General features: G+C 38.5%; 1 protein-coding gene across 2 annotated transcripts in view; it reads left to right on the top strand.

Annotated features, from left to right (window-relative positions):
* GRID2 (glutamate ionotropic receptor delta type subunit 2) overlaps nucleotides 1-24,927 on the top strand; it is a 743,870-nt gene that overhangs the window by 147,584 nt on the left and 571,359 nt on the right. For both annotated transcript variants that reach the window (XM_050895938.1, XM_050895939.1), the window contains exon 2: nucleotides 6,056-6,211. In XM_050895938.1, the coding sequence (XP_050751895.1) occupies nucleotides 6,056-6,211 (156 nt within the window). The remainder of the gene's footprint in view (nucleotides 1-6,055; nucleotides 6,212-24,927) is intronic.

Here is a 24,927-nt window from a genome sequence, read left to right on the forward strand (position 1 = left end):
TGCTCAATTTCCTGAGCTGTGCTTGTAAAAATATGAGATATATAAAATAGAAAGAGAAATCTTACCTTTACAGTTTGGTGGGCAGGGGGACATTACTTTCTCTGCAGAAAGAGCTGGCACAAGTGCTCCTCGGCCTACCCTGCTGTCTCTTTCACCATCATGATGGGAGCTGTGAAAGTCTGAAAAGTTAAAATGAACAAACAAGTAGTGTTTTCAAAAATTTCAGCTTGGCCTAGATGCACTCTGGTGCCGAGATCCCTGTGGTGCAGACTAGGGAGCCTCTGGGGAGCAAACATGTGAGGCTGATGACTTCAGATGCAAGAGACTGGCTCTGCCCTGAGCTAGAGCTTCACGTTGGCCCCGTGTGAGCCAGCCGTGGTCCCCAAGGGCTGGGGGGCTTGATGGCCAAGCCCTGTGCCGCGGCTGGCATCCTCAGTGTGACGTGCGAGGTAGCTGAGGACACATCTGCTGGAAACTCCCTCCTGATACAGAGGAGACAGAGGATTTCCACTCCCTTTGTGCTGCAACGACAAAATCAAGCTTACTGTGCCCTTTCTAAACAGTTTCTAAAACTTAGTCAACTTAAAAGAGAAAGGTGAAGCAATGAAGGGAAGATTTTCCCTTCATTGACAAAATCAAGATGTGATTGCATGTACTCGACTGCCTATCAGTCAATAGAGAAAGTTAACAGCAGCTCTAAATGTGTCACAAGTGAAATTTAGGGTCCAGCTGTATTAGTGCATGCTGAATACCATGATAATGGGAGCTGCATGCACAAGGGAAGGTCTCTGTATGTGACCTTCTAAGTTCCTACATTAGCGCAGCCAGACTATCAAATGTGTCAAGTCCCTCTTGTTCTTGTTGACAATAATTCCATTATAATATAATTGGCCTTCTAAAGCTGTATGTATATATTCATTCAATCAGACGTGATAGTAGCGGTATAGCCAGGTATTTGCCATTATAGTCAAAAATGAATGGGCTCTGTAAAAATTTTCCCAACCAGATACTCATGTGGCCTAGAAATAACATGGGATTTTATTGTACAATGTATCTCAGGATCTCAAATATCAGTCTCATTGATTTAAGCCCCCAGAAATTAATGTCTCCTAAAATTATTTCATATTGGGGAGCTAGACCTGTGGCGATGTGCTCATAGCCCTGAAGGACAGCTCAGATGAAGTTTGCCATGAGGACTCAAAACACCCAGCTTCCAGTTCTGAGTGTTAACAGCATGGCCATCCTTCTCCCAGCAGCTGCGTTAAGCTTCTCATTCAGAATAATAATGTAATAGCAGCAGTTGAGAAAATACAGTGGAATTGGATTCAGACACTGGAACAGGCTGGCAATATTGGTGAGACAAAGAATTTTCATAGAATCAGCAGCTGCTGAGAATATCAGATAGTTGCTCAAAATGTTACTGTGTTTTATACTTCCCTATTTTCTTCCTTTTCTCTCCGAACATTCCTGGATTTGTGAACTAGTAAATTATTGGGCAAAGTGTATATTGCTTCTATTGGTGAGGTATGTGGGTGCAATGTTATAACGTAAAAATCAAACTTATGTGCTGAAATTGAACTGTGACCTCAATTCATAATGGCATTTAATCCACGTACTCCCCCTCCTCTTTGAAATGAGGTACTTAATTTCCTGAGACTAATACGGGGCACTGAGGTCCAGACATGTCATACTTTCATAGATAATAAAATTCTAATACTTGAAAACACTGCAAGCAGTGGACTTTGTCCTTTCTTAGTCAATAGAAAGATGAACATTGGTTTAAATCTCTTCACACTTCATCCTTGCACTCATGACGCATTTCTGTCCCATTTTTACGTTTTCTGGGCTGATTCCACTAGACTGCACAAATCACTCTAGAAATAGCTGATAATATCTAATTTGGATTATATTTTTATATGTGTGGGTCAGTAAGACAAGCGATCTTTGAAAAGCCTTTCTAATGATGTCATTGGTACTTGGTGAACTTATTGAGCGTTTGTATTATTTGATCTGTATTCATTTAAATTGAGAGATTTCTGGTGACATGGTCAAGTGCGAATGAGATAGTTAAACACAAAGATTCTCTGCTAAGCTACAGGACATTATTGATGTGCTGAGGGTTTTAAAAAAGCCAGTAGAGAATTATGTTTCTGCTGTCCTCATCCAGATTCTGAAATAAAGCTGAAAGTAATGACATGCTAATAAAACAGGAGGGGGAAACTGGTGCAAAGTAGTTGCTGTGTCAGCATGTTGGCTCCTGATGCAATCATGGGAATACTCCTTGAGTATAGTTAGAAATGACATGTTTAGTGTGAGGCCTGTTTCAGCTGAGGTGAGCAGTGGGGGTGGAAGAGACACGAACAGCATCTACTTTTGTATAACTTTGAAGACTTTTTCCCTTTGTAAATAGTTTTGTTGCATCATTTTCTAGAGAGCGAGTGTCTTACAGTATCTGTAGGAATAATTTGCTTTTTCTCCTCAGCTGTTCATTACTTTCTGTAACAATTTTTCTTACAGCCGAAAGGGTTCATTTTGGACACGTACTCTAAATAAGTTTGTGGTCATTCTAGTTCTCTCATTTTGCAGCTGTACATGAGGAAATGAGAGAGCATGTAGCTCTCGTTATAGAAGTAATTTTAAAGTGTGGTAGCCTTTAATTGCTCACTTGGGTTATTTGTTTGTTTGACTTGGTTAAAAGACTATGTTTGAAAGAACAAGCATCAAAACTTCAGTGTGATTTCAGGCCTCAACAAGGAAAGAAAATCATACCTCATACAAAAGTAGTTAAAGGCTGCATTTTGAGCTAGCTGTAAAAATTTCGATAGACCTGTTTCACATCAGAAAATTCACTCCTGTCAACCAGAAGATGATTCCTGAAACCACAGAAAAAGGAAAATATGCCAGCAATGTTAGCACAATCCAAACAATGCCTTTTACCTTTTGATTGAAATGGCTTTTCTTTTAGAAAACAAACAAAAATAATACACCCCCCCACCTGTGTGATGTAGAAAGATATATAGATACGTGGAATATAGTTGAAATAAACACAGGGACTTAAAAATGTATATATGAGAATAGGAACAATTTCCAAATGATTCAGGGTTTTTGTGGTTTGGTTGTTGTTTTTTATTTTTAGCTTTCCAATTTTATTTAATAACTGAAATTAAACTTTGAGAATCAATTATGAAATAAAATTTCTCTTATTACTGTTTGAAGTGTAATGCATGTGCTGCTGTGCACTGCCATCTCCTGAAAGGAACAGTGTAATCTTTATTACATCTTAAAAGGCTTTTTGTGTAGCTAAGTTAGATACTCTAATGAATAAGACCTTAGTTTCTGAAGGAAGACAATCTAATTTCTGCTAGGATGCTCAGGCGGGAACTATGGTTACGACTTTTTTTGCAATTCACCTATGTATTTATTTGTTTTACCTATGGAGATACCCATGCTCTAGTGTAGGACTAATGTCTTCTTTCTGTGAGGTAGCTTGTTTAAAATGTCAGATGTAGTATTGGTTAGAGGAGAATTTTAAAATCTGTGTCTGATACATGGAGCTGTAAATGAAATAAGCAGTGGTCAGAGCAAAACTGGAGCAATTGTACTACAGCGAGAAAGCGCGTCGTTTGTGAAGGCTGCATGGAGTTTCATCTAATCCGGTTCCTTATATACCCGGATGCCATCAGAGGTAGGATTTGTGTCGAGCTGAGAAATGGGAGAAAAACAATAGGAGTTTATTAGGGATATCTGTGTGTCAAAGAAACAAGAAAGATTCTCAAGAAGGTTCATCTGTTGAGAAACTTGATGCTGGACTGGCGAATGCACTCTCTTGGGAGAAGTTCTCTGCTGCCCAGTGGAAGAGCTATGGGGCTGAAGGGGATTTTTGTGATGGCACATGCAAAAGAAACACTAGATACCTTGGACTTTTCTGTATTCTCTACTCAATAAATGACCTGTATTATTCTGGGGACAAAGCCAGGCTTAAGATGACGTTTCGCAGCTGTAGAATAAGAAGCTGTACTCTGCAGTGTTGGCTGGAAGGTCTTTGTTTTGCCATGCTGTTCTGCAACACAGTCAACAGCTGCCCTGTGTGTGTGCATGAAACCTGTGCGTGTTCACTTCCTTCCAGTGTGGCATTTGTTACAGAATTACTCTACAGGGACAGAATTTGACTAATTACTATCATTATTTTCCAACTTTTTTTTTTCCTTCTTAATTTTAGCCTTGTTACTTAGTAGCCATGTAAAATTGTTCCTTCAAAGGTTTATTAACAATGTTTGCTGGGCTATGTCATCATCATCAGTATAAGTGTATCCCCCAAATGAAGCATGTGTGGTTTTGGTTTGAACTGTTCCATGAGGTTAGAAACAAACATGTTTTAAGGTATATCATTGGACAAAGTCTTTTGTACACTTAAATGCTACCTGGATACACAAATAGTCTTCTTTGTGGAGAAGACATGGTTTGCAGCATTTTGCATACCAAGCGTATTCTCAGCCATGTGCGGCTTTGCTTTATGGAGCTAAATAAAACAAGGGAAATGGAAATGGGGGCAAAGGAGAAAATGAATGTTTTCAGCTGAGATTTGCACAGAGATGACAGGTGAATGAGGTGGAGAGGTAAAGAACAGCTGTTCCAGATGGCAGCAGCTTCAGGAGGGAAAATGCTGGAGTCAAAGCGGTCAGATTGTAGGAAGAGATGACGCTCATGTAGGATGAGTGGTGCTGGCAGGGAGATGAGTGTTGGAGGTCAGTGGGAAAAACATGATAAACACTGTGTGTAAAGTTTATTTCTCCTAAAGTAGCCATTTTCTGTAAATGAATCTTTTTCAGTTATTTTCAGCACTGATTGCAGGTATTTACCCGAAATTATCAGTGATCAGCATTTTCTATTATCTTTGGCTGCCTCACCACATACGCTGCCTTAGTTGAGTTTTGTATTGACAACAGACACTCAAGAATAAATAAATCTGAAAACTGAAGAAATTTCATAATGATTAAATACAGTTTTCGAAAGTCTGTTTTTGAAGCATCTCTTCTGTCTCTTTAATCTACTGCCTGGAAATGAAAGCTTTAAAGGTGCTTGAAAATCTAACAGCCCTGATTTGAGGATTTTAAACAATATAGCATTCTTTGTAGGACTATAACAGTGTAATTTGAGCCATCTCTGCATAAATAGTTCATACAAGAAGCAAATGTAAAATAATAGGAAATTGGTGATGCTGAAAGTGACACTATAGTTTAAAGAAAGCAAAAAAAGCTAAAATCTCTGGATTAGCCTTGGAATTCTTTTTCAATATACCTGAAGAATTGGTTGTGTGAGAGTTGGACATCCTCACTCTGCCAGCTTCTCCTGAGTTTAATGGTTTCCTGTTTACGATGCTCTGCTTGAATGTTTTGGGGAAAAAGGCAGAACAGTCACTTTCTGTCAGATTTATAAAGGTAGAAATTATTTTAATTAACTGCTTAAACTTAATTTACTGACTTCAAGAGTCAGACAGTTAGCTGGAGTGGTTGTTTTACAAATCCAATAGGAATTAGACCTGAAATAGTTTATATCACCTGCTGACCTGTCTATTGATCATGGTTGTCAATTCTAACTCATTTTCCCAGTGCTGCTACCATTTTAGGCTTATTCTCACCTCATTTGAACTTTATATTTTTTAATTGTCACTAGACATGATGTTAAATGTATATCCCAGCCCGTTGCAGTCATTCAATGTATTAAATGGCGCCTTTGGAAAGGTAATTAGTTCTCATTTCTTGGCCATGTTCCTATACAGATAATTTGTTTTGTGCTTAACAAGATTTCCCCAATATTTCTAGCTGGAATCAATGCTCCTCTTCTATTTATGTCTTAAATTATGTAAAAATGTAGAAATTCTGTATATTGTGAAGTAGCTTCTGGGCTCTGTGTTGAGAGAACTGCTTTTCAGGAGTGAGTGAAGGGATGATGTTATAGCATAAAATGTTTTAAGTGCTTATGATTAATGCTTTGGGATACTGCAGGTGAAAGGTGCAACGTGATTTTTGTTCTTTTTTCCCCCCCTCCCCCCCAGGGGCGATTTTTGATGAATCTGCCAAAAAAGATGAGGAAGTTTTTCGAATGGCAGTTGCTGATCTCAACCAGAATGATGAAATCTTACAAACGGAGAAAATCACATGTTCAGTGACATTTGTGGATGGCAACAATCCGTTTCAGGCGGTTCAAGAAGGTAGGACATCTAAACAGATTTCCTGCTGTTGTTTCTGCAGAGACATGCAAAATACTACCCTGATAGTCTCCTAGCTTTATGAGAAATTTGTAAATTTTGTTGGCTTCTTTTTACAGAGAATATCACATATTGCATTTAATTTTGGATTTAGCTGCTATGGTTTGTGTTGGTCTAGTGATTTCAAGCTATAAACGTAGCTTTTATCCATTTCGTAAGTAAAGGCTCTCGAAAAATGGTAGAGAAGTCAGACACAGTTTGCCTACATCATCCCTCTTTTGCAGGCTGTTTTGAAGTTTTTGTCAAACCGATAGTCCTTACTTTATGACTTTCAGTTTCATTTCATGCAACTAACAGCACTTAGTTGGAAAACATAAGTTGTTGTGTGGATAACCTTTTCAGCACATGCACCTGAAAAAGTTACCTATTTTATAGGAGGGATTAGAGATAACCTGATGACTCAGAAAGCCACCTGTGTCCAATATGATTTTGTACTCAGTCCATCCTTTGTCATTCCCCAATTATTGGACAAGAGCTGCGAATGTTGCTTTGGGCTCCTGTGATAGCGGTAGGATGATAACAAGACTCAATATTTGAAATCCCTCTGAGCTGGATTAGTAAATCACTGGTGTGACTGAGCAGTTGTCTGGTAAGACAGCTATATGAAGTCTTCAGAAATATGGATTCAAATTCGTTTCCTAAGCATTCTTTATTTCTTTGCTGTTCTGGCACAGAAATTTTTATGACTTTCTATATCCTTATTGGCTCTGTATTGATACTTGAGGTAGAACTTGAGATTTAAGCAGCAAACTTGCAAACAGTTGCTCCAATACTTGTGAATTCAAAGGTCAATACCTGTTTGGCTTCAATGGACTATTGAGAAGGCAATGTTAATGAAAAGGTCTTTAATGCTTATATGACAATATTTTGTCAGTGATATTCTTAATTTTTGAGAATTTGGGAATTATTTGGTTTTGTTAAATTTTACAAGTGGATAGACCTGTGTAATGAGAAGTGTTATAGTCTGGGCTTGATAAGGCTGAGGCAGAAAAAGAAATTATTTTGAAAGTATTCCAATCAGAATCAATTCAATCTATTTCCATCTGAAAAGGCCAACCTAAAAACTGAAGCAATCGGATACTTTTAGAATCCAGAGGGGGAAAATGGGTAAGTGAGGTCAATCTTTTTTAGATACTTTCCACACTGTTAGTATTTAAGCTTTTTTCCAATTCATCCAGGATGGATAATGTTAGCTGATGCTCTGTGATTAACATTGATTAACACTGAAACTTAGCAATTAATTTCCTTTATCATTGTGTTAGAGCAGTTGCAAATTATTTCACAGAACAATGTTTTAAGCAACTTATTTATTTCTAACTTAAAGAAAGTAGGAGTGTCTAGTAAAGTAGAACATTCCAAAGGAGTTAATGACCTGATATTTCAATGTTCAACTAGGGTTTTTTTTGCAAAAGTTACATTTGTCATTTTTTAAAATGTCTTTGTATAGACAATGTTTGAAATGTGAATGGAGTAGATTTGACATAAATTTTATTACCATGTGTTGGGGGGAAAAGGTCTGTTGTGATATTGATGAGTTCAAGAAAACATTTGCCAGTAAAAACTGTTTCTTATAAATGCATGGTCAAATACAGCTACATGGCTAGCAAATCCTCGTATTCACTATCTTTTAAGTGCCCTGTGTTTTGTTTGGCATAATTTGAGTGAAGAACAAAGGTTGCATGCATATGTCTGAAATTTTGCTTGTCGAACTATTTTACCACAGTTAATGTGTTTTCTTTTAATTTGTTTTAGCTGAATATAGGCATAAGCTGCACTGTAACGTTTCAATTACTTTGCACCAGTTTCCTCCCTGTCTCCTTTCCTCCACATCTTTGTATCACTTGCCCCCTGTTCTTAATTGGATTTCTTACAAGTGTTAGTAGCAGGGAAGGGGACCTCTGTAACTGTTGCCACATATTTAATGGTTTATCCCTTGGGAAAACACTTATCCAAAATGCACTATACTAAACACCAGAAAAAGATCATTTAAACACTCAGGCCATTTCTATATTCCATTTGTAAAAGAAATACTAGAATGAGGCTAAAGCTCATGTTTTTAAATGTGTATGGCATTCAGTATGCCCAAACTTGCCGTTTTCATGCCAGCATGACCCTTTCCTTAGAAGCATAACAACACAAATATGAATCCGAGGTACTGTGGCCTGTCCTAGCAGGTAGAGCCTAACGTGCAAAAACTGTATTATTTATTTGTGATGATATTCTACTGTTTATTTATTTATATTATTTTTTATAAAAACTGCTTGAAGTTTGCTTTGTTTTCGTTCACAATATCTGGTTTTTTTATGGTTTTGACTTTTTTCTTCTTGTCTAAACTACAGAATAGCCTTTAAAAAAAAGAGCTTTTAATGTTTGGTAAAATGTTAATTTAAAGTATTAGAGCCAGAATAATAACTTAAAATTGGTCTAAATTTGTCTAAAATATGCCCCTTTTAGTGAATAGAGAAGGTTCTTAAAAAACTTGCGTAGGATTTTGAATTTCAAAAAACACAAAGTCATGAGCAAACATCTGATAAAACAAGACATTATGTACAGAGGAGATATCTACAAATTTATTTTTCATAATGATCCACTAATGGACAGCATGTATTATTTCTACCTTTTATTTCATTTTATTAGCAAAATTAGCAAGTAACTCCCAAACAATGTAAACAGGAACACTCAGATACTTAATACTGATTTTGGAATGTAAAGAGAATGAATGTGCGATACTTACTGTTCTTCCCTCTGAATCTGTTTTTAAACATTATTATGGTGCCCTGAAATGTCTTCCATTTGTACCTTAGGGCATCTCATTAACAGTTCTGATTGGAGCGATGAGACTGTATTGCAAAGCTGAGTGGTTTTATTCTAGAAGAGCTGTGAATGACATGCCCCATAATATCACTGGAAGTGCCCTCAGGGACAATTTATAGGCATGTTCTAGTGCACGGAAATAGGAGGTGAAGTTGAGTTTCTTTAAGTTAGGGAAATTTTTCCCCCCTTTGGTATATGCTCTGCCGGAGAGGGCCAACAGCAAGTGTGATGCATGTGGTTTACTGTGCGACTCATGTTTGCATGTCAGCATTGTGGGGTGGCACAGGCACCCATCAGGATGGGATGAGGTTGAGGTTACCCTGCGAGGGGGGAGGCACGTCCAGGGCAAGCCCGGTTGGTAGGTCAGGGTGAGGACCGGCAAGGTGCATGGCCAGGTGTGCGTAGCTCCAGCCTGATGGGTGCAGGGGAGAGTTTGCAGAGGAGGAGAGTGGCTGAGAAGGGTGGCTGAGGCACATAGACAGTGCATCCCAGGTCCTCACAGCAGCTGCAGCCCAGTCACTGAGATGTGTCACAGTGACACGCCTCTGTGGAAATGTCCAACATGGCATGTTCCTTCCTCTTTTCCTTTCTTTCTTCAATACAAAATACTTTACAATATTTATAGTTCTCTTTTATGTGATGTCTTGAAATATTTGTGTGCTTGTGTGATTGTTAGAGGAAGAATATTGTGGCTGGCTTTTTTATGCTGTGCCCACTTTGGGGGCTACAAAGGGAAAGCAGGAATTTAAGTTTTCTTTGTACAGACAATAAAGGAAGGTAGGGACAGTCACTTTTTGCATGGTAGCAAGTCAGTATTTTAGCACTACGAAACAAGGAATTACAATGCCAGATCCATACTAGTGGCAATAATAATATATATTAACATAAACTTTACTTCCTTTCCTGTGAGACTTCAATTTACAGCAGTATTTAAACAGGGGTGGGATAGGCCTTCAAAAGGTTTTGAGTTCTACAACATACTTAAACTGTAATTATTTTTGAAAAGAGTTATGTTTCTGTATTTCTTTTTAATGGACTGGGTTTTTTTTTTCCTTTCACTGGGAAATTTGGTTGAAATAAATACATCGCTTCTTTCTTGTTTGTCATAAAATCATTATGTTCTCTTATCTTTCTCTTACTTCTATTATTGTTGTGCTTACTAAAATACACTAATAATTAAAGGCTAAATTTTATGGTTCAAAGCCTACTATTTCCTCCAATCCTTAATTTCTCATTAATAATATGATCATATGGTTACTGAATGGCTAATGTGAAATATGCAATAGCCTGTGCATGTTTGTGGGATTCTTTGCTGAGTTACCTTGGTAGACAGACTACTAAATATCTATTTCAATCCACTGCTAATTATTCTCTAAACCCTCCTTGTCTTCTAAATGTTTTCCACAAAGTCATATCTTGCAACACTGATTTACTTACATTTGGGGGACAATGTTTTCAATTGATGCAGGTATTGTTGTCTGCCATAGTTCCTATCCCAAGGCAAGTGGAGGGAAGCGGGGCTTTGGTAACGTGAACCAGAGGTAATACTTTGGCTCGTGCTGATCTGCCTCCTTGGGCAGCACAGTTTCTACAGCCCCCATGTTGCCATTTCCACTTGCACGCCAAGAGCTACGGAGCAAACTCTGCAGGTGTTTGAGGCATCCACAGCATCTGGAGGGTTGTTGGAGCTCGGCAGGACCTATGTCCAAAGATGTATAGGGTCCTCGGAGATCCATTGCCAATATTTTAAACCTCATGGCAAACATTTTATTTGGTGCTGACGTTTTTTTTTTTATCCTGCTCCTTTCTCTTACCTCCTTTTTTGACAATATCACATTTTACCTGTCTTAAATAATATCTCTATAGTAATCCAAAGTTTTCTTCTATAGGCTACCTATAACGCATGACAAATAGATTTGATTGATGTTGTTCGAAATCCTCTTTGTTTGACAAGTTTTCCTATTGCAATCATATATAAGTGGGGTTTATTTTTATTTTTTTTAAACCAACCTTTTTGTCATTCAGGTTAGTCACCAGAGTATGCTTACAGACACCAACTCAAGCCTTCGTAATGGCTTTTGAAAGCTTATTGTGATCAGTGAAGTAAATAAGGCAGTGAGTCATAACTAAATGGGATTCAGCTGTAGAGTAACAGAGGTTTGTAGGGCAGCAATATGGATGAAGGTCACATGCAGGATTTTATTCAAGCAAAGTTTTATGGTCAGAAATTATGGCCTGATGGATACATCTGCTTTGGCCTTTGGGACTAGATGAATGTAATAAGATTGTCCTTTCCCGTTTCTCTGACTGCTGTAGAAACCTGTTTAAATCCACAGATTTCATGGACTGCTGAACTTTCTTTTGGTTTGTGTCACTCATTTGTTCAAATTTCTCAGCCTTCCTTGTGCTGTTTATTAACCAGTACATGTTCGGTTTGAGATTAAAGCTTTATAGGGTTGCACTTCTTCATTGCCCTTCTATTTCATTCCAGGTTTGCTTTCTTATTTCCCAATAAAACGGATTTTGATGTGAAATGATATTACTAATACTGAGGAGGAAAAAAATAAATTCCAACTAGGATCTGAACTGTAAAAAGTTAAGGGAGAAGAGGAGGAGAAACATTTCAATAGTGATATAAAATTCCATTGTAAACTCAGAAACTGTTGGAAATGTTTGCAATTGCAAATTGCTTGTATCATCAGTACTTCAGAAAATACGGCAAAAAATCTTCTGAATTACCTATCCTCTGTGCATCCATGTAATGTACCAGCAGTGGTGGCACTGTGCCCTGTTCTCAAAGTGCTGGGTGAGAAGCCTCTTACACAGGCTTTGTTCTCATTTTAGTCCTGCTAACCCCACAAAATCAATCAGATCTCCTATTTGCATAAGTGTGCCACGAGAGTCCGGGTGTTGGCAGCTTAAGAAAAAAGATTTTACAACACTGGTGATAACATCATGACAGTTGGGAAGACAGTGGTTGCATGGGAGAAGATCAGGGAGAAGGGAAGAGTGAGCACTGACTGAACTAGAAAAGGGTCGTGTAATAGAGTCTTAGTTTAGGAGGAGTAGGATGCGTATTTAACACATTTTCAGCAACATTTTCAAAGCTATTGTGACCTTCCTTTGCCTGGAAGTAATCTACCCAGAGCATACTGCAAACTGTAAAAGGGGATCAGATTTATTTTGAGTAAGGCCTCATACTGTTACAGCAGTTACAGTAATTGCAAGACTTCCACCGCTCTCCAGTCTTTGAATTTTGGGCTCCAGTGTTTTCTAGTTCCTAATTCTTTCTGTAGTAATGTTTTCTCCAATTGCAAGACAACTTCCATTATCTTTGTTTCCAGTTTGAAAGCAAACTCTGGCAGCTGTAAGCTGCACTAGACTTTCAGATACTTGAAGATAAAAAAAATCCTTTATCTTCAGCTACAAAAAATCCCCCCCTTTAAAAAAAAAAAAAAAAAAAAAAGTCAGTCCATCAAGAATGGATTTCTCCAGGAAGGTTCAAACCGTGTTTCTCACATTGCTTAAGGAAAAGAGATGCAAACTTCAGCAGTCCTTAGTATTCACAGATAGCAAAACTAAAAAATTTAAACTACAGATACTAGTGCAGTTGAAGAGCCTTTTCTGAAGTATGCTTGCCAAATCGCTGAGCCAAAGGGGGAAAAAAAGAGGCTTTCTACAGTGCAGGCTAGGGCAAGATCCTGCCATCTTTTAGTTACTGTTATCCGCTTTGTCTCACAGAGTACCTAAAACCCACCAAACATACGCTTTATGACTGCAGCATGTCTTTGTTGTGGTTTAAGGAAAGAATATTAGTGTTTCTATGGAAACCACTTTTTTTCAGGTGACCAGGAAACCCAGTAGCATCCCACTGTTATATTCGGCTGCATCACAGCATTCAGATGCAATGCTACGGCTGGGGGCATTTGTGGTATATATCCACACATCAAACCAAGGACTAGTGTTTCAGAGTTTTCATTACCTACCCCACTACCTTTCTGCAGTCTTTTTTTCCTTCTGCTTTCTCATGACTTTAAAACAGCAAGAGTGGTTTTCCTAACACTGATGCCATTTGCCATTGCCAGTTGCCAAAGTTTGGCTCAACATTAATTTTTATGGCAGATTTTGACATTTCTATCAGAGCTTCCACTTTCAAATGACAGACAGGAATTTTAATAGGCTTGAAAGAATTTCCTTCTCAGGCTTTTGCTTAAAAAGTATGTGACTGTGAGGCAGGCTATTAACCTCTTTACCTCTTTTAAAAAGGTGAATCAAATAAATGAATAAATAACTGGACAAGTGTGATGCTCTTTGATGGTGGAATGCAGAGTGAATTTTATCGCATTACTATAGGAGTAGCTAGATAGGCTGATATTCTGCAGTACTTACACTTTAAATCCAGATTGGATCATTTCTGATTTTGCAATATGCATATTTCCACTTGCAGTTCACAAGTGCCCAATATATGTTTTCATACATTATACACAGTGCTTCTGTCTGCTGTGTTAATGTACTCTGACACACTGCTAGTGTTTTACTTTTAAGAGAGCTATACAAATTGTGATGTGATTAAATAATATCAGTAGTACATTTAAATGTTTAAAGCCACTGTGCCTGAAGGCTTTGGGGGTATTTTAACAAACAGAAGTATAGAGACAAAGCAAATGAGAGATGCTTCATCTTCCTAGATGCCAATTATTTATCTAGCACCCTAGGCTATCAGTCCCCCAAAGTAGTCTCCTTAAGTAATGGACACCCTATCCAGATTTCCTCCCCGGCTTTTTGTGAAGCAACGTCCCCTAAAATCACTACAGCAGTCAATCATCACTGTCCAACCAGAAATGTATATTCCCAGACAGGCCTCACAGCCTGGCAGCTTGCAGCAGGTTGTGGCAACTACCAAGCAATAAACTGCTGCATTCAATTGTTTTCTGCTATATGGAGTCCTCCCGAGTCCTCTCATAAAATAATGTTAATTTGGGATTTTGCTTTTCCTGACTAAATTCTCTGAATTAAGCGAAAGTCACTAAGCCTTTGTTTCACTTGACAGTTTAGGTACAAATATGTATCTGACTGCGTACAGATCCGTATTTGCTGTATGCATCTATATCTGTGTTTGTCTAAAAGTCAATGTAATTAATTAATTTTAATTAATTGCTTAATTAATTCTCCCCTTTGAGCCTTCCTTGCTCTTCTTCCTTCCCTTCTCAAGTATCTTTTGTTTCATTTACAAGCTATTTTTGTTGTTATTGTAATCTGTTAGCTCTTTGGGCACAGGCTGTATTCTTAGTAAGTACACTGATCTGTATTTGAGGCAATTGGGTATTTATGTCATGCAAATAATTTTAAACGTACTCCTCTATGTATATAATCAGAGACAAAGTGTACTTTATGGAGGACAGCAGTGTTTTAAAATCTAATTCTGATAATGAGGAAATGAGCCATGACACTCTGGAGGTGAAGCCTGAAGTGAATTATGAAGGTCATTCTCTTAGATGGGGAAATTAATTATATTTTAGCCTGGTTCCCTGTTACTTAGACCCTTTATATTGTACACTACCAAGTAATTTTGACTAAATATCAGTTTATGAAAAATTATCTGAGCAAAAGAGAGCAGTTACAAGGACAGATTTTGAAACTAGGCAGTGTTTTATTAAAACACTAATCATATCAGAAAACCATAACCTTTCATGTTATCTTTTTGAAAGGATGTCTGCTGTGGGATTTTAATGCTCATTCTGTTCGACTGTCAGTGTGCCTTTAGCTTCTGTGATTACTGGCCCTTCTGAAACTTTTTTTTCTCCTTAAGATCCAATCTTTTGCAAATCTTCATTGTGTAGTTTGAAAGAGTGTTGGAAGGCTGCAGCTGTTAAGCGGAGCATTCGCAGGGGGAGATGCAACAGGTAGTGTTGATGGTAATCAGAAAACATTTACTCTGAGCCTGGAATAGACAGGGGAGCCTTACAGAGCCTCTCATGTGCTGTTGACACACAAGAGGGAGTTTGACTTTGGGATCTTTATGTAAGGGTATAAAGCACTAACACATGGGACTTAACTTCATATGGAAATTAAGCACCTGCTTAAAGGCTTTCCTGAGCAGGGATATACTTAAGCAATCCCAAATCAGTGACTTAATTTTCTTTGGCAGCTGGTATTCATTATTTTGTTTACTTTAAGGGCATATTTTCTCCAGAAACTTATAGATCTTAGCAGCTTTTTCGCATCCTGCACCTCTGGTTGCCCAAATGACTGCGCCAGGTGGCTGTAGCTCCTCTGCTATTGCTGCAAGCAGAAAATGTGGCTGCAGGTCATGGCCGTGCCCTGTGATATCCAGAAAACAGTTTGAAATCACAACAAATCTTCCAGAGTGCCAGGCCACAAAACACAGTTAAATAAGTAAAAGCCTACAGAGGTTTTGCTTCTGACACAATATTTTATGACAAGAGGATTATGATGTACTGGGCTCAGTCATCACAAAGTACCAGAGAGCTGTACTCAGAAATTGCAGTTTCATGTTACAGGTAAACAATTTATGTTTATCCCATCCCTTCGTGACCTGGTGCAGGAAAGGAAACCAGCAAGAAGCTACTTTCTTTTTCAAAAATGTTATGTCTCTTTAGTACCAAGTTGTGGCTTGTATTGGGTTTGCGTGGCAAGGTTTTGGTAGCAGGGGTGCTACAGGGGTGGCTTCTGTGAGAAGCTGCTAGAAGCTTCCCCTATGTCTGATAAAGTCAATGCCAGCGGGTTCCAGGACAGACCCGCCGCTGGCCAAGGCCGAGCCCATCAGCAACAGTGGTAGCGCCTCTGGGATAGCATATTTAAGAAAGGGAAAAAAAAAGTTACAGAGGAGTTGCAGTTGCAGCCAGAGAGAGAGGAGTGAGAAGATGTGAGAGAAACAACTCTGCAGACACCAAGGTCAGTGAAGAAGGAGGGGGAGGAGGTGCCCCAGGTGCCGGAGCAGAGATTCCCCTGCAGCCTGTGGGGAAGACCATGGTGAGGCAGGCTGTCCCCCGGCAGCCCATGGAGGTCCACGGTGGAGCAGATATCCACCTGCAGCCCATGGAGGACCCCATGCCGGAGCAGGCGGATGCCTGAAGGATGCTGTGACCCCGTGGGAAGCCCGCGCTGGAGCAGGCTTCTGGCAGGACCTGTGGACCTGTGGACCCGTGGAGAGAGGAGCCCACGTTGAAGCGGGTTTGCTGGCAGGACTTGTGACCCCATGGGGGACCCACGCTGGAGCAGTCTGTTCCTGAAGGACTGCACCCCATGGAAGGGACCCATGCTGGAGCAGTTCGTGAAGAACTGTAGCCCGTGGGAAGGACTCACATTGGAGAAGTTCATGGAGGACTGTCTCCCATGGGAGGGACCCCATGCTGGAGCAGGGGAAGAGTGTGAGTCCTCCTCCCCCTGAGGAGGAAGGAGTGGCAGAAACGTGTGATGAACTGACCCAAACCCCCCTTCCCCATCCTCCTGCGCCGCTCAGGGGGGGAGGAGGTAGAGAAAATCGTAAAGTTAAGCCTGGGAAGAAGGGAGGGGTGGGGGGAAGGTGTTTTAAGATTTAGTTTTATTTCTCATTATCCTACTCTGATTTGACTAGTAATAAATTAAACTAATTTTTCCCCAAGTCGAGTCTGTTTTGCCCATGATGGGAATTGGTGAGTGATCTCCCTGTCCTTATCTCGACCCACGAGCCTTTCATTTTATTTTCTCTCCCCTGTCCAGTTGAGGAGGGGGAGTGATAGAGCGGCTTTGGTGGGCACCTGGCATCCAGCCAGGGTCAACCCACCACATGGGTCAATGGCAAGCCTTGTGATAGCCAGCACTTGCAAAGGGCAGACGAAGGGAGCGTGATCCCCCCTTCCAGGTGCAGCCAGATGTTGGACCAGCTTTGCTGTAATGTTGGGTGCCAGAAGCTGTAAGCAAACAGTTGTTAATTGTTCAAATACAGAAGCAGCCAGCTGCCCTAAGAGAAGAGACTTTTGCATTTCTGAGATGCCGTTTCAGTAAAAAGGGTTGCCAAAACTTTGTTTCCTGAACAGAGAAGAGGAATGTTTGGAGAAGAAGAAATCCATTCAGACTACCACAGGAGTTTAAAAAAAAAAAAATTACCTAGATTATAACAGCTAATGTGCTCTCTAACGGGTGCAATCTGAAGTGTGAGGTGATGCAAAGAGACGGACTTGTCAAGACACTTGTAAAAAGGCTCGGTAGTTCTACTTGAAACATATGAAATTTGAGTTTCTTCCTGAAGTCTTTGCTAATCTTAATTCTCTGATAGGAGAAAGGAAAAGGGAGTAAATGGGTGTAGATGAAAGAAGACATCCTCCACTTGATTTTCTTGCCTTTCCAATATTTTCTATCTTTTTTATATATTTTTCATTTCATCTTCATTTGGCACTGATGGATCAAATGCTGAGCCAAAATCATACTCTTCTGTGTGCTTGGCTTGTTGAGTTCCACACGTCATGGGGCAGAAATTACTTTCTCTGATGAGAGAGGGATTGATTCTAGAGATACCTATGCAGCATAGGAGCAAGTAGTACCTTGCCTAACTCGGTCGTGTTAGACAAACACAGTGACCTTGATTTAGAATAGTAGTAACTGAGTGTAAAACAAACCCCTGAAAACACTAACTTAAGAAAACGTTTTAAAGTAATTTTCTTTGCTGTGTTAGTTCACCTATGGCATTAAAAGATGTACTGTTCTACCTTATCTTTATCTTGAAAAAAATATATAACTATTCAGAAAAGCATTTTTCTGTATTCCAGGAAGCAAGACTTGTCTTTGTAGTCTTTGCTAGTAACAATATCTTCCTTCCTAATAGGCAAATTGTGTCTTTCAATACCAGGTAACAGCATTGTATTGATAGTTCACAGGAATTCTGTAGTTGGAACATTTTTTTCATTGACTTTCATTATTTGGAGGATTAACCTTTTAAAAGAAGGTCGGCATTCAGGGAAGCCCCGTGCACAGTTGCTGCTTGGCCCTATGAGTCACACTCAATTCACAATTTTTTAAGCATAACACACACTTCTTTTTCAATATTTGTCAACTTCTTTTTTGGAGAGCCTTGGAGGACCATAAGATATCCGCTCCTCTCCCCTTGCCCAGTTTATTCCTGTTGGTTATTTCTGGCTGGTCATTGGTTATTTCTGACAGTGCTTGTTTTTATCTGGCCAATTTTTATGACATGAGTATACACGAATCTAGAACAAAAGTACTTGGCTTTAGCTGTCATTATGAAAGAATGAAAATTCCAGACTCTAAATTACCTCTGAAAACCAGTATGGTTACTCAAGCTTGGAAGCACCAGGCTCAGCAAATCTTTCTGATAACTTCAGTGAGATCAGTTGTATAATAGCAAGTTGGCAAATACTACACATAAAAGATCCATGGACTCAACAATGTGTCTGTCATGATTTTGTTCGAAGTTAAGGCTGAACATAATAGAAACAAAATGGAATCAACGTAAGTTATCAGCTTACTGTAGTATTTTGTGCATTTTGCAAAGTTTTCTTGCTGCATGAGATCTTGGTGGGTACCACCCTTAAGTAGAATTTATTTCAGAGTTCAACACAGATACTTCACAATGCAAAGGAGTGTTCAATCTTAGTAAAAGTAGCTGAAATCCAGGAAATTTAAGAACGGTCTGTTAAAAAGGAAAAGAAGCAATGTAGCAAATGAGACAGACTGCCACCATATTTTTTCAGAGAAGATTTCTTTCTCACAAATTGACAAGCTGAACTGTGCCACTGATGTCTAGGAAAATAGTGAGGGATGGTACAAAGTGAAAAATGTGAAAGTAACATTTAAAGATTTGTTAGTGCCTTTCCAAACATGGTTAATATCATGCACGTTAGAATGCAGAGGTGTTAATGCTAGAGATTTTGATAAACTGTGCAAAGGGCAAATGCAAAAAGTTCATGGTGGCTTTTTTAATGCTTTCTAGAAGATGCAGAAGCAAAGTAAACAAGGTGTTTATTGACTGTAGCACAATAAAAATGGCTTGAAGTCTTCCTTCCCTGCAGCCTCCTCAGATTTTGAACATTACTGTTGATATGGAGCCACTTGGGAAGCAGTGCAGGATTCATTGCAAGACTCATATTATATAAGAGGGGTTGTATATTTTTGAGAGATAAACATCCCAGCTGGAAGCAAGAGATTTTGAATGCAGTTTTTGGTGAGATCTCTGCATCACAGGAGATCTCTACTTGCTACTCAGCTGCAGGATTACAGAGTGAATGAAGGTTCTCTTATCTAGGAAATTATCACTTTCCCCAGCTTTTCAAATTGCTCTGTTTCTTGAGGTGAATTAGGCTGGCCATTTTGATTTCAAAAGATAAGTGTAAGTCTTTACACACATACTACTATTCAGACTTTGCAGAGTTGGAGAGCTTTAGAAGTATTGAGGTGTCTGCATGTGGCTACTGAAGGGGTGAACAGACTTTTCACTTAAGTCAGAAGAGTTTAGTACTAAATAATTATCTCTTTCCTGTAGAGAGCTATATTCTATAAAGACCAGAAAAGCTATTTCTTTCTGTTTCTTTGTGGAACCTGAAGAAGAAAGGATTGCAGCCTCTGAGGGCCTCAGTTGTGACACACAGAAGAACTTAGACAAAATTAACCAAACTTACTTTAACTGTAAGTATTTATCAAGCAAGAGTAAATTATATCATTCCAAGGTCTAAAATGCATTTGTGTATCTGTTTTTTTTGTAATGGGAAATGAAAGAAACCTTTAGAAAAATACGAAATGCACCTACTTGTCATGAGTTGAATAATTTGTCTGGTGTGGCTGACTAACCCAGGATCTCTTTTTTTTTTTCTCTCAATTTCTACTGAGGACTTTCAAATTCTGTTAATAGAGTTGAAAAGCTATCTCCTATGGGGCTGGGTTATATCTTTTTAATTGGTATGTAGATCACAGAAACAGTTATTAAGGGTTTAAGCCTAATTCTCTAGCTCTCACTTTCAAAATAGGAATTGAATAGAAACCCATGCCTGTAACCACTGTTGGACTCTGCAGAAAGCCTGAACAGTGACATTGCAAGAAAGGAATGGGTTTGCATTTTTCAGCTAATATAAGGAATCTGAGGATATTTCTTCAAATCAGTCATCATGTATAAATTCTTGGTATTTATATCTAGCAATGCATTAATGGAAAAGAAAGTACTGCAATTAGAAAAATACCCAAAAGAATAGTTTTGGGTAGAGATGTGTGTGGGTACGTACAGGATACTAACTTGTGATAAAATTCTTATAGTTACCAAGGCTACAAGAACATGCATGATGTCATCTTAAAATGCATCAATAATCTTTTCCATTAAACCTATCGTTGTAGCAGCAACTTGAGCATTTGAAATAGACATTTCCTAAAGCTTTACCTGGCATAAAAATTACTTGGCAGAAGTATCTGTCATGCAGAGTCATTACATCTAGCAGCTGGAATATATATCTAGATAGAATAGATTGCAATTTTGGAAATATCAGACTTTTGGAAAAGTAAAATATGATTCCCAGGTTGTATGTTACACTTGGATCAAAGTGAACTTTGAAATGTTTACCTGGTTTTGGCAGCTTGTCATCAACTCTCCTAGAGCTCACTCAAAGTCTGCAGTCTGATTATTTCTTAAATTGTTTCTTTATCTCCAGATTCATGTAAGTTAAATTCAATAATAAAATTTCATATCTTGAAGGTTGCTATAGAATTATATAGAGCATAAGTATATAAGTGTAAAATTAAATGATCTGTTTTATGAGGTTTACCTTTACTGTTTCCAGGCTGCCTCTTGAAACAGTTGAACCAAGTTTTGTCTTTCTGTATACTGTGCTCTGGACTTCACTAAATTTGGAAGGAGCGCATGCTCCTTGGCTGAGTTCCCTATGGCAGACCTCCTCATCACAGATCTGCAGGGCTGTGGTCATATGGACTAGTAACAAGAAGTCTACAGTGGGCCAATGTGGGATGAAGGTTACTTTGTACCCAGAGAAATTTATTTATGTTAAACTAGGATATGAATTAAAAGGGGAATAACTATTTCTGATAGAATCTTTTTGTGGTCTTTTCTAGTCTGCAGAGACTATTGGATATGAATGTCCACGAAGATATTTACTTAAGAATAGCTATTTTGGAACAAATTTCCATGTGGGCAGAATCTAAAGTATTCAAATTTCAGACTACCTGAGACAAAGATTCACCATAATGTGTAGGGGAAAACAAACAAACAAACAAACAAATCCCTTACTATTTAGGACAGTTTGCTTTGGTTTTCTTTTTTCTTAATATTTTCATGTGTAAACAACTTACCTGGTTTGGAGAAGAGGGTCAGGAGGGAGCAGAAGAAAACTTCTTAGTGCTCCTGGAGGTGGAATTTTCCTATCTTTTGTTTTAGTGTTTTATTTGGCTCTCTACCTATACAACCTCATGAGGTTTTGGATAGTGTTTAGTTTTCTGCAGAATAACTAACTTATATGAGATTTCATTACAGACAAACTGTCTTGTGATCTTACTAGGAGCTGCTCTAGGGACAGTTGTCATTTCATGCAGTTTTGCCTCTCCAGGTAAATAGCAGTTTATACAAAGCCTAATTTTGGAATTTTCTAAAATATATTAAAAAATATGTATTTTCCCATGAGTGTACCTGCACTGTATCTCAGCCTTATACAGTTATCAGACTGATTGGTACCAATTATAACCTGTCCTCTAATTCTTTATCACCTCTATAATTTTTCATTATTCTGTTTGTGATGGTTGATACCACAGTGAAAGGCCTGTAGTTATCGGGTCACCCTCCTTCAGTATTGCAATAGTAACATTTTTAGTGTTGCAGAAAACCTCCACTATTCCAAGTTTTATTTTAAAATGTAGTACCAGCATATTAGCAATTATTTACTCAGCTAACTTTTAGGTTTCTTAGATTATAGACATTTAGCTTTACTGATTTGAAAGCATTTCTCCTTGATGAATGAGATTGTTTCCAGAAAATGATGTAAACAGATACTGAAAAAGCATCCTTTTATGAATGGTAGTGCTGTTTTTCCCCACTGTATCTCTTTGCAGCAGCCAGCAGCCCAGCCTTCCTGTCTGATTACAGCATCAGTATTTGGGCTGTTCTGAAGGGCTGTCCGCATTGTGTGATGATGATCCGTCAGAAAAAGCAAGGCTATGATAATGCAATGCAGATGTCCAAGTAGAAGAGAGAAATGTTCCCCAGACTGAGTTAATACCACTTGCCATTCGCAAGTTTGGAGGCTCCAGAGAGTGCCATTTAGCGTGATGCGTGCTGTTGGAGGCTGAGAAATCCAGGGATGGGGGAGAGGAGATGTTTCAGAGGATAATTGCTATCACTTGAAAGGCATTGTACCTGAGCAGCAAGAATTTGACATCCCTGAGCATCGTGAATCCGTTCCATTCCCTTTACTCGCTTCCTATGGCATCATGTTCTGGTTGTTTTCAATAGCTGTACAAACAAATTAAATCTGTTTATTCCAGCTAAAACTCTGAATACAGCATAGACAAGCCCAAGTTTATTACCTGAATCACTTTTTGCTCGTTGCCCTGCATTATTGTAAGAGGGCAAGAGAGCTTCCTGTTTTATTCAGTTAATATAATGTAGATTTAATTTGCATTTTTAATGTTTTTGAAGGTGAAGGATAACAGCTTCAGTAATGCTGAACATGGTAATTTAATTGGTTGTAGGGCAATCCTAAGATTCTCAGAAATGACTTCATTGGGAAGTCTTGCAGAGCCTTAAACAAGTGTACCAGTCAAAACCTCACCTGTATTAAACTGTCACCATCACCCCACGAAGCAGCAGGGAATTACAACTGCACAGCTGTCTCAGTGTTGCCTGTTCATTTCATTTTAAATGTTTGCAGGAGGAGAAACAAAGTCTAAAGGGATGAATAGAGGCTACCAAGGCACGCTAAACACTGCTGAATGCTTCCTTTAATTTCTCCATCACTGGGAATGGTTGAGGTTATAATTTTGAAGTTATTACTTGTGTGCCTGAGAAATGGAGGAACAAAAAACGGCCCAAATTAAAAGGGAGTATATAAAGTTTGTGGTAGTGAAATTTATGTCTCCTTATCCAGTGTCTGCCTGCAAGATCTGAGCTTCTAAGACAGCATTTTTTACCTGTATAGACTGCATGTTGTGAAAGATACCACAAATAAGACGAGACAAATACACCCTGGGACTTCTGATGGCTAGTGCATGCCTTTTGCTACGTTGTTCCTGACTTAAAGAAAGGGGAAAATTCTATCAAGCAAAAGGATCTGCATTCTCCAAAGTAGGTGCCGAGCTGATCATATTGTCAACCAGCTAATAAATGTTCTGAACTGCAAACTCAGATAGAAAAATGTCTTTAATCAAATTAAAGTAGTTAAAATTGGTCCAAAGAGGTTATTTATCTATAGTGTGTAATTGTACTGCTCACCCTTTATCAAGCTGTGATTACCAAAATAGAGATCACTTAAAAAAGAAATTAGGTACTGTTTTTACAGTGTTTCTTCAATATGGCTGAGTGCCTCCTTTTTTGTACTACTTATAACATTGGTGGTAGATGTAAGCCTCTGTTTGCTTAAAAAGATATATGTCAGCAAAGCCGGTGTCCTAGTACTGAACTACATACATACTTACAGAAGCACTATATGTGCTTCTCTTCCAAGCCTGCTTCTACATCTTCATTCCAATTATTAGTTCTAGACTAGCAGATAATACACATCTTTTACTGTTTTCTTCTTTTCTCTAAAGCTTCAATTCTTTTGAAGCATCCATGAAATGTGAGATTTTTTTAGTATGAAATTGATAGTTGCAACATGGATATGAAAATATCCAAAGTGTCTAAAATAAAATTTTTACCTGAAGGGGGTGAATCTTCCCAAGATTCCTCTCCTGTCTGTTCCTACAGTGATATATCTTCTTTATTAATTTTGTCCTTCTGGTATATTTTTTACCATTTGAAAGCCAGAATTATGAATATACTCATTATTACTTATCTGAAGTTGACAAAGATGTTCTCTACAATGTGCAGGAGGTTAGCATTTTGTTCATCAACTTTCTCTTCATTAGGCAGATTTTTAGGCTGCTTAACTCTGTAGTGTATTTGACATAAGAATCACCAAAAAAAAGGTGGGTGTGTTGTGACTCACCAGATCAAATATCCTTGCACCTCCTACCACCCCTTGTAAGCCAAAATATACACATAGAATGGGTCAGGGGATGATTTCATTGAAAAAAACTGATTTAAAATTAGGTCACAATAATTTCAGCATCATCAAGCTATAGCATTTGTAAGGCAGTTTAATCCTATATGAATTATTGTTTAGATAAAGGTTATTAATTACCAGCTGCCATTCAGTTAATGGCAACATGCCAAGAAAGCACTCAGAGGCCTCCCTGTTCACCCATCTATCCATTGTAGTGAGTTGAAGTCAACTCGAGTATTTGGCTCTAGAGCAGAAAACTTCAAAGAAATTTGTCTGCCAGGCTTTTAAATTCTTTCAATTATTCTTTCTATTAATAAAATGCAAATCTGCAGCATCTTTTTTAATGTGCGGATTTAGGTAGAGAGGGAGGAGAGAAAATTGATTGGGAATTGTATTAGTACTGTTGTGTCATCCCACCTACTAGCAATTGTTAAAATTATTATTACAGGCACATTAGTAATAAACTCCAGTCAAAGCTGTCTCCAGTTGTGGCTGTTTTCTGAAGTCACTGGTCTCTTTTGAAAGTTACTTAATTTTTATTGCCTGTTCAGTTATAATTTCTTCTACCAATCGCTCTTTCCTTTTCTTTCCCCCAAGAATATTTGTCTTTGCAAGACGTTACCACACAGTGTAATA

This window comes from Gymnogyps californianus, chromosome 4 (genome assembly GCF_018139145.2).
Source record: "Gymnogyps californianus isolate 813 chromosome 4, ASM1813914v2, whole genome shotgun sequence".
NCBI classification, from domain to species: domain Eukaryota; kingdom Metazoa; phylum Chordata; class Aves; order Accipitriformes; family Cathartidae; genus Gymnogyps; species Gymnogyps californianus.